Source organism: Sciurus vulgaris (genome assembly GCF_902686455.1).
Source record: "Sciurus vulgaris genome assembly, chromosome: 15".
Classification (NCBI taxonomy): Eukaryota; Metazoa; Chordata; class Mammalia; order Rodentia; family Sciuridae; genus Sciurus; species Sciurus vulgaris.
Genome location: NC_136476.1, coordinates 86,048,933 through 86,063,647, shown reverse-complemented (window position 1 = coordinate 86,063,647; position 14,715 = coordinate 86,048,933). Strand labels below are relative to the sequence as shown.

Here is a 14,715-nt window from a genome sequence, read left to right as displayed (position 1 = left end):
CCACCTCCCCCGGCACAACCCGTTTCAAGATAAGGAAAGTGTGATGCCCAGATGTCTTTCCCAAGATCACACAGCCAGGTGATGGCCGAATTGAGCACCACTGCCTGAGCCCCAGTCTGCTTTTGACCCTTCACTGCCAGGCTTGCTTTTTCCCCACCGAAAAACGCAGCGTAATCCTTTCCTACCTTTCCACAAAAGATCTGGTAGGAGTGGCGACACACACGCTACCTCAAGTGCCCAAGGCCGCTCACCAGCCCACTTGGGCAGAGGTGTGCACAGGGGGATGCCCTTCCCGTGGAAGTGGGCGGGGACTGCTAGGTACTGCACGTTTTGAAGATGCAGCCCAGCAGCAGTTTTAGTCCTCTCTTCCTGGCGTTGCTCTCAACTCAGGCATTTCAGCCAAGCCATGCCTCCTGGTTTCTGGGTAAACTGTGAAACAAGAACCTTTCATCCTGAGGGATCTCCAGTCAAATGTGAAAAACAAGGGACATACAACCTGAGAAAGCATATTCAGCTTTATTTTTTCCTTTTTTTTATTTAAATAAGGAGAGTTCTTTCATATGGAAAGAGCTAGTACAATCACATATTTGAAAGGAGAAACAACAGGTACTCAACTGGAGGGGAGGGAGGGTGAGCGTCCAGCACGGCCGGGTGAGTCCATGATGCCATTTTTCCCATCCGAGGTAAAAGTTTCCCCAAATCACGTATAAACAAGTTGCACAGACACCTTTAGCCATCGTCTGCCCTTTCAAATATCTGGTCTACATGAAAAGACAAAGAGAGGAAAGGCCAAAATAAAAGCAAAAGGAAACAAAACCAAAACAACCCTCTCAAAACCAAAAGAGAAAACCCCCAAATCCTTTTTACTACACAAGGCATGAGGTCAAAAGCTTAGAGTACAGGATCCCCTTTCAACAGTGGAAGAAAGCCACCTGCCCAGAGCCTTTATAGGAATTTCTGCTTCTAGGCTTCCTGACATGCTGAAGACAGGGCCCTAGAAGGCTGCTACCACCTTGGAGGCTACAAAATGGGTGGAGAAATGGTGAATGGCAGGTCTCATGCACCTAGGTCATTAGCCAGATGTGCTGGTGGCCCAGGCGGAAAACATGGCTGTGTAACACTGTCTCCAACACTGAGCCACTCCTGTCCAGATGACCTGCTTGTTTAGGTCCATCTCACATTCAGAGGGCTTTGTGGAAGTCTGCATTTCCCATTCATCACAGAACATGGCAAGGCAGACACAAGGACTAGTATCCTTGGTCATTTCCAACAGACCCTCTAACCCAGGTTTGCCCTGCAAGAAGTGAGAAGGGACAAAAAAGATTTGAGGCAAAGGCAGTCACTTGGTAGAGGGCAGCCAGTTTGCCAGAGTTGCTGTGCACTGCCTCCATGAGCCAGCAGGACAATGCACTGGAGCAGACACTTGCCTCCTGGTCTCTGTGGTCAGTCACAGACTTCCTCACTGATGTGCGGAAGGCAGATCCAAGACGGGAGGCAACATCTGTATCTAACAAGTCACCCCAATACCCCTAGAAGCAGCAGGAATGACCAGAGCTTTGGACTCAACCTTTTCTGAATGTGTAATGAAGTCATCCTTTGTTCCCCCTTAAGAGAACTAGAGCCAGAAGTATTCTGTGAACTTCCAAGTTTGAAAACAAATGTGAATGATGCAGGGGAAGCCAACAGTAAAGAAACCAGTCCCCAGTGGGGGGACATTGTATTTCAGACACCCTACCCTTGAATCTCACTCCACTGAGTGGCCAGCAGAGGACCAATACTACTATTACAAAGTCCCTGGTTGCCAAGTAACAGGCTGTACCATCAACGGTCCAGGCAAAACTGCCAGCCAAAACTGCCAGCCTCCGGAGGTGACTGACAGGTGAAAAGATCTTGCACTGGCCCTTACCCACCTCAACAATAGCGAAGTGGGTGCTGGGCTTCCCCTGTTCCCGCTGAAGGCCAGGACCATCCTGGCAGAAGCTTCTACCTGTATCTGTGATCTGAGAATGGGGGTTTGAAACCAAAATAAGACTCTAAGTCCTATTACCTTGAGATTGGCCCTAAAACCACTTGAAAGGAAGAAAGATATTGCACCTTAAAAAGTCTGCACTAAAAATTGCGTTTAATCAGACCACAGAAGGGTTGAGATGTCAGGAGGCCGAGGCCTGCCCTCCACCCCCAGAGTCTAATTTAAGATCTGCACTTGGGGGAAGAGCCCACAGCTGAGGTCACAGAGGTGGCGAACGCATCAAACTTCACATGCAATTTCCTGGCCTTTCCTGCACAGAGTAATTCAGACATTATATATAAATAGAGCAGTGGAACATTTTACTTCTTTTCACCTAGACCTACAACATCAATACATATAAATAAATTCTAGTGTTTCTTGTCTTTATTTGGGGTGGGAGACAGGAAGGAGGGAGACGGGGTGGGAGGGCTGAGAGCCGGTGACCTACTTTTCCTCAAACAGGAAGCACTGTCATTCTGTGCCAGGTTCACCTGAAGGGACATCTTGCATTTTAACAGCATCCAGGACTATTCTGTTGAATTTCGAAATGAGAGAATTTTTGTTCCTGTTGACACATAATGCACACTGGCATTAGGTGAGTGGGTCTGGCGTGTTTGTGAGGTGAACAGACAGAGGTGGCTGCATGTGCTCCCGCTGGCCCAGACGTATCAAGGGGCGGCTTGGCAATGGAGGCAGTGGGTGGGGGCAGAGGACTCGTCACAGGAACAGTGACCAGACTTGCAGGGGAAGAGGAGGAGAGCAGATGAAGGACAAGGGCAGGCCAGCGCTGTAGACTCCACGCGGGCAGCCCTTTGAGAAGGGACAGAAGAGTAAAGGTGAAGAAGCCAAGCCAGTAAGGTCTGGGGTGGAGGCAAGCAGAGGAGTTGCCGACGGCTAGAGATGGAACAGCGGTGGTCCTTCAGTGACTGCTCCACCGGAAGCCACCAGGGGCCGTCTGTAGTGCTGCATGACAGGGGAGTCTGAGCCCTAGTCACAACAGCAGAGGCCACGAGAAGCCACTCAGTTCCTACATGTGCTTCCCCCGGCTCTGCTGAAGACAACTCAGTACCCAGGGCTCCCACAGCTACCAGGCCCACGGGGCCACAGAGGGTAAACCAGACAGGCACATGACAACCCCTCCCAGGTGGCACACTGGGACAGGTGGTGGCTCCTGCAGGTGGGTGGCTGGTTAGGGGCCCTGTGTAGCATCTGAGAACCTGAAGTTTCCCCTTTTACGTAAACTTCCTTGGAATGATGGAATCTGGGGTGATTGGAGAAGAGGCAGCCCAGCATGCAGTGGTCCACGTCTTTGGTGAGGGGCAGCTCCCCAGATAGAAGACTCTGTCCTTTTGGGTAGGCCGCCAAGGCTGCTTTAGAACCACGGCCAGCCCCATGGCCCACCTTCACCGTGACCCTGCCTGGCTGGCTCTAAGACGGGTGGCGCTGACACCTGCTGCTTAGCTAGGGCTCCTTCATCCCAACGTGGGTCTGCTGCTGGGACTGAAGCGCAGGGCAAGGAAAAATCCCTGCAACCTCACTTAAGTGACACACACCTTTACAGATCACCCCAGTGAGCAAGTGTCTTTGTGCTCCTGTCCCTGTGGCTTTTGTGATGAGCTGTGTGCGGGTGGAGGGACTGGGATCCAGAGAGCACAGCAGGCTCTGGAAAGAGGAGGAAAGGGAAGAAACAGGTTGTAGAAGGCTGAAGGGAAAGGAAGTCAGCGGAAACGCAAAGCCCAAGGCGGGTGTGGGGCCTGAGAAGCACAGCAGACAGGACCCATGGAGCATTGACTCGGCCATCCTGGCCGCTTTGGAAAACGACAGTGATGACCAAGGTTCACCTCTGGTGCCCAGCAGTCATTGTGTCCACTGGCTTCATAAGAGCCCAGGACAGAGATTCCGTGTAATTCTTCCGCTAGAATGTCATCAACTCCCGGCCTGGGGCTGGAACCCAACCGAGATGCCAACCTACCTGCTGCCCCACTCACCTCACCGCCAAGGCGGGAGCTGATGCTGGAGCACTCAGCGATGGCGTCCTCAGTGACCCCAAAGGCTGACCCACGGGGGCACATTCTTAAGAGGCATCTCTTAAGGTATCGCAGCGACGCGTCAAACAGGACAGAGGTAAGAGGAGACCACTGGGGACAGCAGAAGGGCAGAGAGGACAGTGAGGACCGTATAAAAGTTCAGCTATACAGACGTAGCTGGCGTTTTGTTTTCCTTTCCCCTTTGTAAAAACCTTAGCTGCTTTTTAAAACGAAAAGCCTCTGGCTAGAATGACCCAGCTGCCAACCACTGCCTGGGGACGGGGCGGGCAGGTCTGCACTGCACAGAGGTGACTCACTCCAGTCACGTGGGGAGGAGGGGCGGGAGGGAGGGAGCCTTTGCTCTTTTGTGTCAAAGCAAGCAGGTCGGTGCCACGTCCACGGTGCGAGCTGGCTGGCATGAGCTTCCAGGAGTGGGCGGAGCGGGAGGAGTGGGCAGAGCGGGAGGAGTGGGCGGAGCAGAGCTCTTGGTCCGGGCCAGGTGCTCAGTCGGTGCGTCCGGTGAGGTTCCGAGTGGCGGCGGCCCAAGCTGGGCGGTGGCACTGTCCCTGCCAGGGTGAGGCGAGACTGGCCAGGCACCTTCAGGCTTTGCTCTCCTCCACTTTGACTGCCCGAGGCTTGATGGCTCCAGTTCTCTTCATCTGGGGGGTGGCTGAAGGGGCCTCCTGCAGCTTCACGGCTCCCAGGCTGGGCTTCTCATCCACTCGTTGTTTTGCCTTTGGACAGATGAATGGGAAAAAGAAAGTGACCGCACTGCAGAAGCATCTGCTTAGAGACAGCTCCCACTATTCCTGCTCCTGAGACACAAAGAAAAGCCCCCTGGGTTGTCCATCCCTTGCTGAAGGGCCAGACTTAGAAGTCACTCTCCTAGGAAGGATCCAGCCTTCCTCCCACCCTGTGGGCACTGAGTGCAGGGACTGGGAGAGGCAGAAGACAAAGGGTCCTTCGCGGAGAGTTCAGTGAGGGCACCTCAGGCTGGAGCGTTCTGGCCCAAGTCTGACCGAGAGAACCTTTTCAATGGTGTGCCCTGTGCCCCACAGGCTTTGGGGCCCCTAGCAGTCCTCTGGGCAGACTTGGTTCTCCCAGATCTTTGACCATGATTCAATCAAACTTTCCCCCAGGACCCCAGTGGGATCCCCAGATTCCCACTCAGGGTTCCACTAGTCTGCAGCTGCGCACAGGAGAGGGTGACCGCAGCAGCCACTCAGTGGTCTGAACCCTGGGAGAAGGTTTTAGAAGCTCATTCCACAGGATTCAAGTAGTGACCCCAGGGGAGCCTGCTGGAGGTAGAAAATGACAGCAATCACCCTCCAGCTCCCACCAGCCAGAGATGCTGACTTGTTAAAACCCAGGACAGAGGTCTTGAGCTCTGGAGCCCTGAACCACTTTAGAGGAGGGAAAAGAATAGGGCCTGCAGGAGAAGATGCTGAGAAAGCCTCATTATAAAGAGGAGAGCGGAACTGTCTGAGCCCACCCAGCCGAGACAGACAAGACACGCCACCTACTAGAGCTAGCACGTGCACACCCAGCTCCTGGTGCTGACCCACAGACCTAGCCGGCTCTCCCCAGCGCCGTCAAAGCCCAAGTGCTAGGGGCAGTCCACCTTCAGGTGTCGCCTCCTCTGAGGAGCCAGGACTCCTCCCTTCTCTGCAGGACAAGGAAGGACCCAGATGCCCTCAGGAGGAGAAACGCCTTTGCCAAGAGGGACTTGAGCTGCTCAGCTCTAACCGTCAGGGCATGTGCTCCTCATAGAAGGAGCACTCATGGGCTGGACAGTCCCTTCTCCTCCGGCGCTGGGAGACGGGCCTAAGTATCCAGCTGCAGGGTCTGAAAGCCATCTTCTACCTGTTGAACGTAGTGTCCCTGCACAGAGCCCATGTTAACTGCTGATCCAGAGGGCTTCCCACTGGGGCTAGCAGAGCTAGGCCTGAAAAAACCAAAGGCAGGGGTGAGAATACACACGTGTCACCACAGAAACGAGTCAAAGCCTAGCACACGGAGCAGGCACGAGCGAGCAGGGGCCCTCTGGTCAGAGGCACTCACTTGGCAGCTGAAGACCTCTCAGATGGAAAGCCTGACTGGAGACGGCCAAGAATGCAGAAAGGGGGAGGGTCCTCACTGCCCACCCTGGCACTTCAGGAGACACCCCCAGGAGAGGAGAGGTGCGGCCCAAGCTGCTGCAGACAGACAGACGCTGGCCCTCTTGCAGAGTATGGAGGGTCTGGCCAACGTGTGCAGTGTCCTGAACAAAAGGTCTACAAACCCAATTCAACCAGGATCGTGCTGAGTTTTTTCTAGTCCGCATTTAGCTGGGGATGGGAGGCACAGAAATGTACAGTGTTGCACTGACCACCAGTCCAGGGATGTTAATGAGGTTCTGTGGTCAAAGAGCTTAACAGGTGCACTGCAGAGGCCAACAGGATGAGGTGGGGCTGCTGAAGCCCTGTGTCCTGGACACCACCACCCAGAATGTCACCTCTGGTCCAGACAGCCTGTTGCCTGCTGCGAGCCCCCTTTCTGCAGGGTATGTCTCAGCAGCCCCATTTCCAGAAGACTTCGGGCAACATGGCTCCATAAAATTATAATAATTCCCCAACCCTCGATGACCCCTGCAAATACCAAAACTGCAGATGGGAAGTGCCTCAGTGCAGTGGTGTGGTGTTTACGCAGAACACGTGCATGGTGCTGGGACTGAGCCACGCCCCCAGCCCCCTCCTGTATACTCTGCATTACCTCCACTTTACTCAGACTGCTACACCGTCAGTGGAACAGAGGGCCCACCGCACCCTCCCGGCCGAGGTGCTGCCCTTCCTGCCACTGTGCACATAGGCAGCCTGTCACACCAACCTCCACTCTGCTTTGCTCCCTGGGGATAGCTCTGCAGCCAGAGGCTGCTCACGTGCCTGTGGCAGCAGGGGCCTGGCCTGCGTGCATGCCGAGGCTTCCCTCTTCTCCTCCAGGTCACGTGTGCTGTTCTATGCTACTGTCCCTGCATTCTGTTGTGTTGGCCTACATGACAGGTGATGGTAGGAAAACAAGACACACCGACACACAAACATGAAGCCAAGACAGTGGGAAGAACAGAAATAAAGATGAATGAGGAAAAAATTCATGAAATTTCTTTGGAAGTGAGGTTGAAAGTATGGAACAATGAGATGGAGGAAGCCCAGTCTGACACACCAGGAGCAATGGCCAGAATGGCCACAAGAGTGGATCCGGGCGGTGGGACCCCGCAGAGCACATGTTGGAGGGTGACCTGGTGCTAGAACAGTGCACTGCAGATTGTGTGTCTGTCCCACTGCAAACACAAGGGAGCGCCAGGAGACCCCTCATGGAACAAGAGTCAGCCGTACAAGACTGTGTGGCCAGGCCAGAGCTGCCTTCCCACCCCGACATGAGCCAGAGGTACTAGGCCATGATCCAGCAGAGTGCAGCCTCCAAATCGAGGGGACTGGGACCGTCAGTGGAGGTGGAGACAGATGCTGAGGAGTGGAGGGGAGGGCCGCCCGACCCCACGATACAATGTCTCATGGTGGGCAAGAGGTGAGTGCAGCTGAGGGAGGCCTGGGAAGGGCGTTCCTTCCCTAGTTTTCTAAAAACTCCCAATCCAGAGTCTCGTTCTGTTGACTAGAATTCAGACTCCCCATTCCCCACAGTTAACAAGTGTGTCCCATGGACTGGGAGGACCATGCCTCAGTGCCCTTGCACTGCTCTCCCTGGGCTCACAGCCTCCTCTAAGCCGCTGGGTCACGTCTACAGCATCCTCAGCTACTCAGGCCCCAGCCCCCAGGGCATGTCTTTACCTGTAGGCCTGTGGTGATGGTACGGAGCCTCCTGTGGGAACATTCTGCTTACTGTCGGCAAAGTGGAAGCCTTTCAGCTCCATCTGAGAGGACTAAAGAGACCAAGGAGCAACAAGCTATTGTTTGATGGCTACAGAGACAGCCCGGCCCTTGGTGAACCACCCTGGGCAGAGCTGGTGAGGGCCATGAGATTTCCCGCAGTGCCTTCTAGAGGAATCTGCACCCCCCCCTTCTAATCCAAACCTAAAGAAGCCTTCTTCTCAGAAGCAGAAACGTTACAATGTTCTTTTTAAAGAGGGACAGGAGAGCTAATTGTGCCCAGTCAGAGGGCACTGGCCATCCATACTAGGAGCATTTACTCGGATTATCATCCACAGCAGAGCCACTTGGGACCTGGTGAGCAACACTGACTCCTAGCCCTTGGCCCTGGACACACTCACTCAGAATCTCTGGGACTTGTGTCTGCTGTGGTTTCACACAAGGCTCCTTAGTCATTTAGCCAGGCCACCGATGGCGTGACTGTTCCTTCCTGTTCTGCCAGTCTCACACCACATACACCTAGGCTTATTTTTGTTAGTGGCTTATACATAAACCAAGGAGTTCCTGATGTTTAGGATTCAAAGACTTCAAGGCACAGGAGAACAGTGTTCTAGGGAGGGCCAGAGCCTACACCCAAACCTCTAGTGCTTTCCACCACAGTGGTCCTCAGCTAGCTAGGAAGGGTTGGCCAAAGTCCTCCCCAAGATCACAGGTGGGTGGGGTAATCTTTACCTCTCTGCTGGTGTTCAAGACTGGTGGCTGGGACCCAGGTGGAGGAATCCTTCGAGGGGCCCCAACAGAGAGGCTCTGCCCTGGTGGCAGCTGGATGGACTGTGGCAGGATCAGTGGCTGCTGCCCGGAGCCATACCGAGGCAGTGGCATGGTCAGCTGTTGGGTAACAGGACAATTAGGAAAAGAAACAGACATAGGGCCAAGCCATGTGCAGACCGTACTATCAGTGACGCACAGGTCTCCTCTGCTCCCCAGTGAAGGCTCTGCGTACCTTCCACTCAACACAAGGTGGTGGGGAGCCACAGGGCACCGTTCAACACGGCAGGGGCAGGACAGGGCAGTGTAGAGGCACACTGGACATGGCTGCCAGTCCCCAGGACCCACTGTGCTGAGCACAGATCAGGTGGCAGCAGGACCTATGTGCATGTGCAAGCTGCATGTGTGCACACACATGTCAGGGAGGGGGGGAAAGAGGATGAATGAGGACATCAGGAAGTGTCCTTCGGAAGCAAGGGCCAAACACACCCCAAAGGTGAAAGCTGCATATGAAGTGCATCCTTTTACCTCTGTGTGGCACAAAAACATGGAACCTACTGTCGTGTGTCAATGCTGGTGGAAAACAGTGCTGGTGGAGGGGTGGCCTGAGAAGGACAGGAGGATGGGGCAGCCCACGTTTTGTCTCTCAGTCACTGTCCTCTTCATCTCCCTGCTGTTGAGTCCACAGTGGAGGGTCAGAAGGATCGACTGGAATGACGTCACTGAGACCTGTGGCACCACGGCCTCAGTGCTGAGCCCCTGCTTCCAGCACAGCAGGCAAGGACCCCTGCACTGCTTTGGGATGCAGCCTTGGTGTGGTGTGGCCTGCCAGCGAACCTGAAGGACAGTCCTGCTGCTGCACAAATGCCGGGACGGGGCCTCAAGGGCACAAGTGGCAATACAAGAAGAGCCCCTGCGGAGCCTGGGGAGTGTGGGGTGTGGGATAAGAAATGGCTGGAAACGGAATTCTTCCTAAAGACAGACCATCAGGACCTGCTGGATCACAGGGCACGGGAGGGGTGGCAGGACTAAGTATGGTGGCGACTGGACCCAGCAACAGTACTGGGAGGAGGTCACAATCCAGCCATGGTGGGTGGGACATGCCCAAGACTTGGGAGCAGAGGTGCTGACTAGGCCACTGCATTTGAGATTCCAGTCCAGGGTTGCTCTGCACTAAAGCAATGAATGTGGGAGTGAGCAGCATATGGACTTAGAGCCATGGAACCAGAACGTGGCCCAGGACAGGGCCCCTGGGCATGCCCAGCGTTACAGACTCAGGGGTATGGACAAAGGAGAGGCAGGGAGAGGGTGTGTGAAGGCAGAAGGAAAACCAGGAGTACCGTCCTGAGGTCTGAAGTGCCAAGTGTGATCTGGCGAGCGTGTGACTGCCAGATCAGATGCTGTGGGGTGACGGGGCTAGACTAGAGGAGCCAGGGATAGGGCAGAGCTCGGTGGCAGAGCTCCAGCAGGCCCAAGGCACAGGGGACTCAGTGGAAGAGTGGGGCCCCTCTCAGGGACAGGACTTGGCAGTCCAGCTGCATATAGGCAGGAAGATGTGGCCATGGGCTGACCCTGTCCTGTTTCCTTGGTGACAAAGAAAGCAAGGCAACAGTGGGGTAGGAGGCAACAAGGAAAAAATGGTGAGTCTGCAGTGGCTGCTAGAAGCATGGTGGCCACTCGAGAGAGCTAGAGAGCAGGGTGCTTGCGGGCACAGAGGCCTGCCGGCGACGGGGAAGCAAGGATGAGGACCTGTAGCTGCATCCCTGGAGGGAAGGAGGCACAAAGGTCAGCGGCCACAGCTACACGGGAAGACACCCAGCTACAGTCACGACCAAGTCTGGAGGCGAACGTGGAGGAGCAGGTGCTGCAGTGGACGGGAGAGGCTGCCAGCCAGGGCCACAGGGTGGGGTGAAGGCTCAACTCCAACCAGGCAGTTGGTAATAGGAAGCCCCATTTGGATGCCAAGCAGGGAACCTTCTAGGTGGAGCTTCAAGGAGAAGGTAGGGGTAAAGAAGCTCTTACCCCATCTCCAGAGCATGGGGACGGAGAGAAGTGGCCTCCATTTGGGGGCCACAGCTCTGAAGCAACAGAGATCTCAAGATGGCTGGGTCTCAGAATAAAATGGCAATAGGACCACTCAGAAGAGGTCTGGTTCTAGCAGCTGAGGTTGTCACAAGTCAGCGCGCACAGAGGCAGGTAGGAAGGCAGGGAAGGAGGCCGAGTGTCCAGGGAGAAGCAATGAGTGAACTGACCTGTGGCAGCTGGGAGTCCAACATCTGGGAGGCACCCAGCCCAGCAGCCTGGCCGAGCTGGCCCTCGTAGACCAGGGCCTGGTTTCCATTCAGGGGCTGGTAGGGTGAGCCGGATTGGGGCTTCACCATCTCTAAGGGCTGCATGCCTGGAAATGCTGAGTACGGAGCCTTCAAGGCCGTGCCCCCAGAGAGGATCATGGTGCTGGGCGGTGACAGGCTGGGGTGCATGTACACCTGAGACCTGCAAAAGCAGAAGATGCTGGGATAGGCAGATGAGCACACCCGTGAGTGTCCAATGCGGCTAAGCATCAGGATTCCAGGACCCACTGAGGCACAGAGCCTGCTCCTCCAGAGTGACTCAGGTCCAGGTGGGCCTGATGCCAATGGTCTAGGGGCCTCTGTGAGCAAACAGACATCGTGGCTGTGCCAGGCCAGGGCCACCAAAAGCCCGGGCCACCGGGCTTAGTGAGGGAGCAGGGTGCAGGATGGGAAGGAAAGGGAACACAAGGCCCATAGCCCAAGAGCACAGCCTGTGAAGGGATCAAGAGCATCCCCTCTGCCTCCCAGGCCAAAGCCGAAAAGCACGAGCAGCCACAGAGCAAAGCAGTGTGACAGTCTGAAGCCCTGGCTGAGAGCAGTCTGCACGTGAGCTCACCTGAAGGGCTGCAAAGAGCTGAAGATCTCCTGAGACTGGGAGACGGGAAGCCCGCCCCGCAGTCCAAGCTGAGCCTGAGCCTGCAGAGATGTGTGAAGGGAGATTGGGATCTGCTGGGCGGCGGCAGCCTGTGAACGGGAGCCAGGTGGTGACCACAACACCCTCCACAGAGGCTCCCCACCTCACACCCTGCCTGGCCTCCCCTGCTCCTGGGGTACAGCCAACAACAGCACAAAGCTGGTAGCGAAGGCAAGCTGTGTTCCACCCCTGTGCTGGCTGGCATTTGTACAGTTGCAGAAAGGAACCCCAGCTACACGGACTGCCGGAGGCGGCCTCATGCTGGACAAGAGGACACACGCGGTGTGGTTCAGCTATGGGAAGACCAAAATTGCATTTCACTAGATAGCTAGGGATTTGAGTCAAGAAAGAGTTGTGGAAAAGCCACCTCCTCTGTCCTCGCCCCGAATCTGCACTGGGAACACCTACAGCCCTTCTGGGGAGCTGTGGGGTACAGGCACATGAGCTGGGCTGTTTGGAAAGCCAGCATCAGCTTTTCCTCTGAAGGCTCCAAAATCTCTCCCTTGCATAGACAATATGTCCATCCTGCACAAAACCAAACATTCGCCTGTTCTAAAACTACCTCTTCCCACGCTTCCATGGCCGGGGGTCCAGGCCCCGCTCTGAGCCAGTCCCCAGCTAGGACTCAGGAAGAACTGTGGGAAGAAACGTCAAGCCCAGGCTGGGGCATTTACGTGCATCCTCCTCATCCAACAAGTCGTCTCTGGGTGTGCCATGATGTGCCAGGTGCTAGGCATCACGTGAGGACACAGGAAACGGGACAATGAGCAAATGAATGCAGAAGTGACGATGCTGGTGTGCATCTCCCTGTCCAGCCACCTGCCTTGCTGTCCTCACCTGCTGGTAACTCTGCTGCTGAGGTATGGTTTGAGGGACCAGCCGGGGCTGACTTGCAAACACGTGACCGTCTAAGTACAGAGGCGGGAGGTGGTTGCCTGGAAACAGAATCCAGAGGCAGGGAGAATGATCAAGTCTCACTGTTGCCAAGTGAAGACACTGCACACATCCAGCTTCCTAGAGGACTCTGGGAGTGAGGGTGTGAGCTAGCGGAGGCCGTTCCCTTCTGTGCTGCAGCACATGCCACGGGGCTCAGCATCAGGCCCAGGAGCAAGAGGGTGGGCTGTGGCCCACCTTTCACAATCAATCACCCACCAACTGCCACAGACCCTTGGGAGGGCTCTGACTACAGCTGAGGGCTGCCCCGGTCTCTCAGTCATTGTCCTCTTCATCCTCCTGCTATTGAGTCCACAGTGGAGGGTCAGAAGGATCTATTGGAATTACATCACTGAGACTTTGGCAACTGGGTCCTCAAAATACCCATTGTGCTCCCCTGGGGCCACAACACAGTGACAAGGATGGTGATGGTAAAGATAAAAACAGCTATCACCAAGGGAGGGCTCAGCTGGTATCAAGCCCCTTCCAGGGACACCCTTGCTTCATGGGTGTGCTACCCTCTGGAGCATCATCACCAGCCCACTCTACAGAGGAAGCTGTAGCTCAGGGAGGTGAGCTGTTCCCTGGTGGAGGTGGCACAGCTGGCATTGGCAGGCATGTGCTCAGGGCTATTCATCCAGAACTCTGCTTGACTATGAGGCTCCTGAGCCTGGCTCAGGGGATGCAATACCTGGCATCGAAGCAGAAGGGGCTACAGAGGCCACAGGCATGGGTGGCATGGATACTCCACCAAAGGAGCTGTAGCTGACTCCGCTGGAGGCGCCCACAGAGGACGGAGGCTGAATACCCGAGCTAGCACCTCCTGGAGAGCTCTGCTCTGGCAAACTGGGGGAGTTTTCCCAAGCCTTCCGTGCAGACTCCATCTTTGAAAGCAAGGGGAGAGAAGGGGAGGACAATAGCAATCTAAGCCACAGGATGCAGGGGGCTCCTCCCTCCACCCAGCTCAGGGATGATGTTACCTTCAGTGTGAGATCAGCGGTGGGGAAGGACATTGGGGAGAGGCCAATAGCCCTCTGGATATGATGATCCCGCCGGAGGATGGGAATACTCTGTGTCAACCCTGCCTGGAGATGGGAAGAAAGGAAACCATTGGACACAGGAGCTGAGGAAGCAAGGTGGCTGGGCAACATGTCTTCAGGTTTAGCTGCATGTAGCTAAGACCAGGCTTATCTCCCCCACACAGCCATTTCCTCGAAAGTAATCTGTGGAGAGCCCCCTCCACACCCACATTCCATGGGAGGCCTTGACACAGGACAGCTGTGCCCCAGCAACACAAAAAATGACTCGCTACCAGTAGGCATCTGCCACCTGGACTAGAGCTGCCTGTCAGGACAGGGAAAGGCTGTGCTTATCACAGATCCCCCCAGGAAGTGAAGAAGCAGGTCCCTGTTAATACAGGCTAGACCCTCCTGCAGAGCCCAGTGTCCCATATCATAGCCACTGTGAAAAATCTCAAAGTATGAAAATTTGGTTAGCTCAGCAGTTTCAAACACACATAACCACAGAACCTTCTCTCGTCAATGTCCGTCAATATTCTGCAGCACTAATCTTTCTTGACACCTGGGGAATGCCGCCCAAACAATCCTCAGTCAGCAGATGTCTGAACACCCTCCCAGCCAGCAGGGAGGGCAGAGTGGACAGAGATGTCAGCACACAGCCAATGCCAAGCAGCCCACAGAGCCACGCCTCCCTGCTCCTGAGTGCAGCCGGAGAAGCAGAAGGTCTACCACACCAAACACACAGACTTGGGGACCCTCAGGCGGGGAGGACAGGTGTCCAGGATGCTCCTGCTTTACTTCCATTCCCCCGCTGGCCACTAAAGACAGTCTGCACCAGTCTTGGCTACATCTGGCACACAGAGGATGGAGCTAAAGAAAGCCAAATAACCTGGACCTAAGAATGACACTGCTTTTACTGGAGCAATTAGAGGCACAGGAGACAGAGTGGACTCCGGCCCAAGTGAGCATGTACTCAGGGCCCGCACAGTGGGTCAACACTGGGGCTGGAAGAGAAGCACAGACTTACGTTGCTAGCCAAGGCATCCTGAAGTTTGACCACTGCATTCCCTGCAGGACTAGAGGCAGAACCAGGTGGTAAGCTGAAATCAGAGTCC

The 14,715-nt window shown here is 55.2% G+C and overlaps 1 protein-coding gene across 13 annotated transcripts in view; it reads right to left on the bottom strand.

Annotated features, from left to right (window-relative positions):
- Positions 1-497: 497 nt before the first annotated feature.
- Positions 498-14,715, bottom strand: part of PRRC2B (proline rich coiled-coil 2B) — a 79,139-nt gene continuing 64,921 nt past the window's right edge. For 9 of the 13 annotated variants that reach the window (XM_079111670.1, XM_079111678.1, XM_079111679.1 and 6 more), the window contains 10 exons: positions 14,628-14,714; positions 13,562-13,666; positions 13,273-13,465; positions 12,486-12,583; positions 11,571-11,698; positions 10,916-11,156; positions 8,628-8,783; positions 7,857-7,948; positions 5,899-5,980; positions 498-4,769 (listed from right to left, as the gene is read on the bottom strand). In XM_079111670.1, the coding sequence (XP_078967796.1) occupies positions 4,635-4,769; positions 5,899-5,980; positions 7,857-7,948; positions 8,628-8,783; positions 10,916-11,156; positions 11,571-11,698; positions 12,486-12,583; positions 13,273-13,465; positions 13,562-13,666; positions 14,628-14,714 (1,317 nt within the window). In that variant the 3' untranslated portion in view covers positions 498-4,634. The remainder of the gene's footprint in view (positions 4,770-5,898; positions 5,981-7,856; positions 7,949-8,627; positions 8,784-10,915; positions 11,157-11,570; positions 11,699-12,485; positions 12,584-13,272; positions 13,466-13,561; positions 13,667-14,627; position 14,715) is intronic. The other 4 variants (XM_079111671.1, XM_079111672.1, XM_079111674.1 and 1 more) reach the window with 2 other exon arrangements.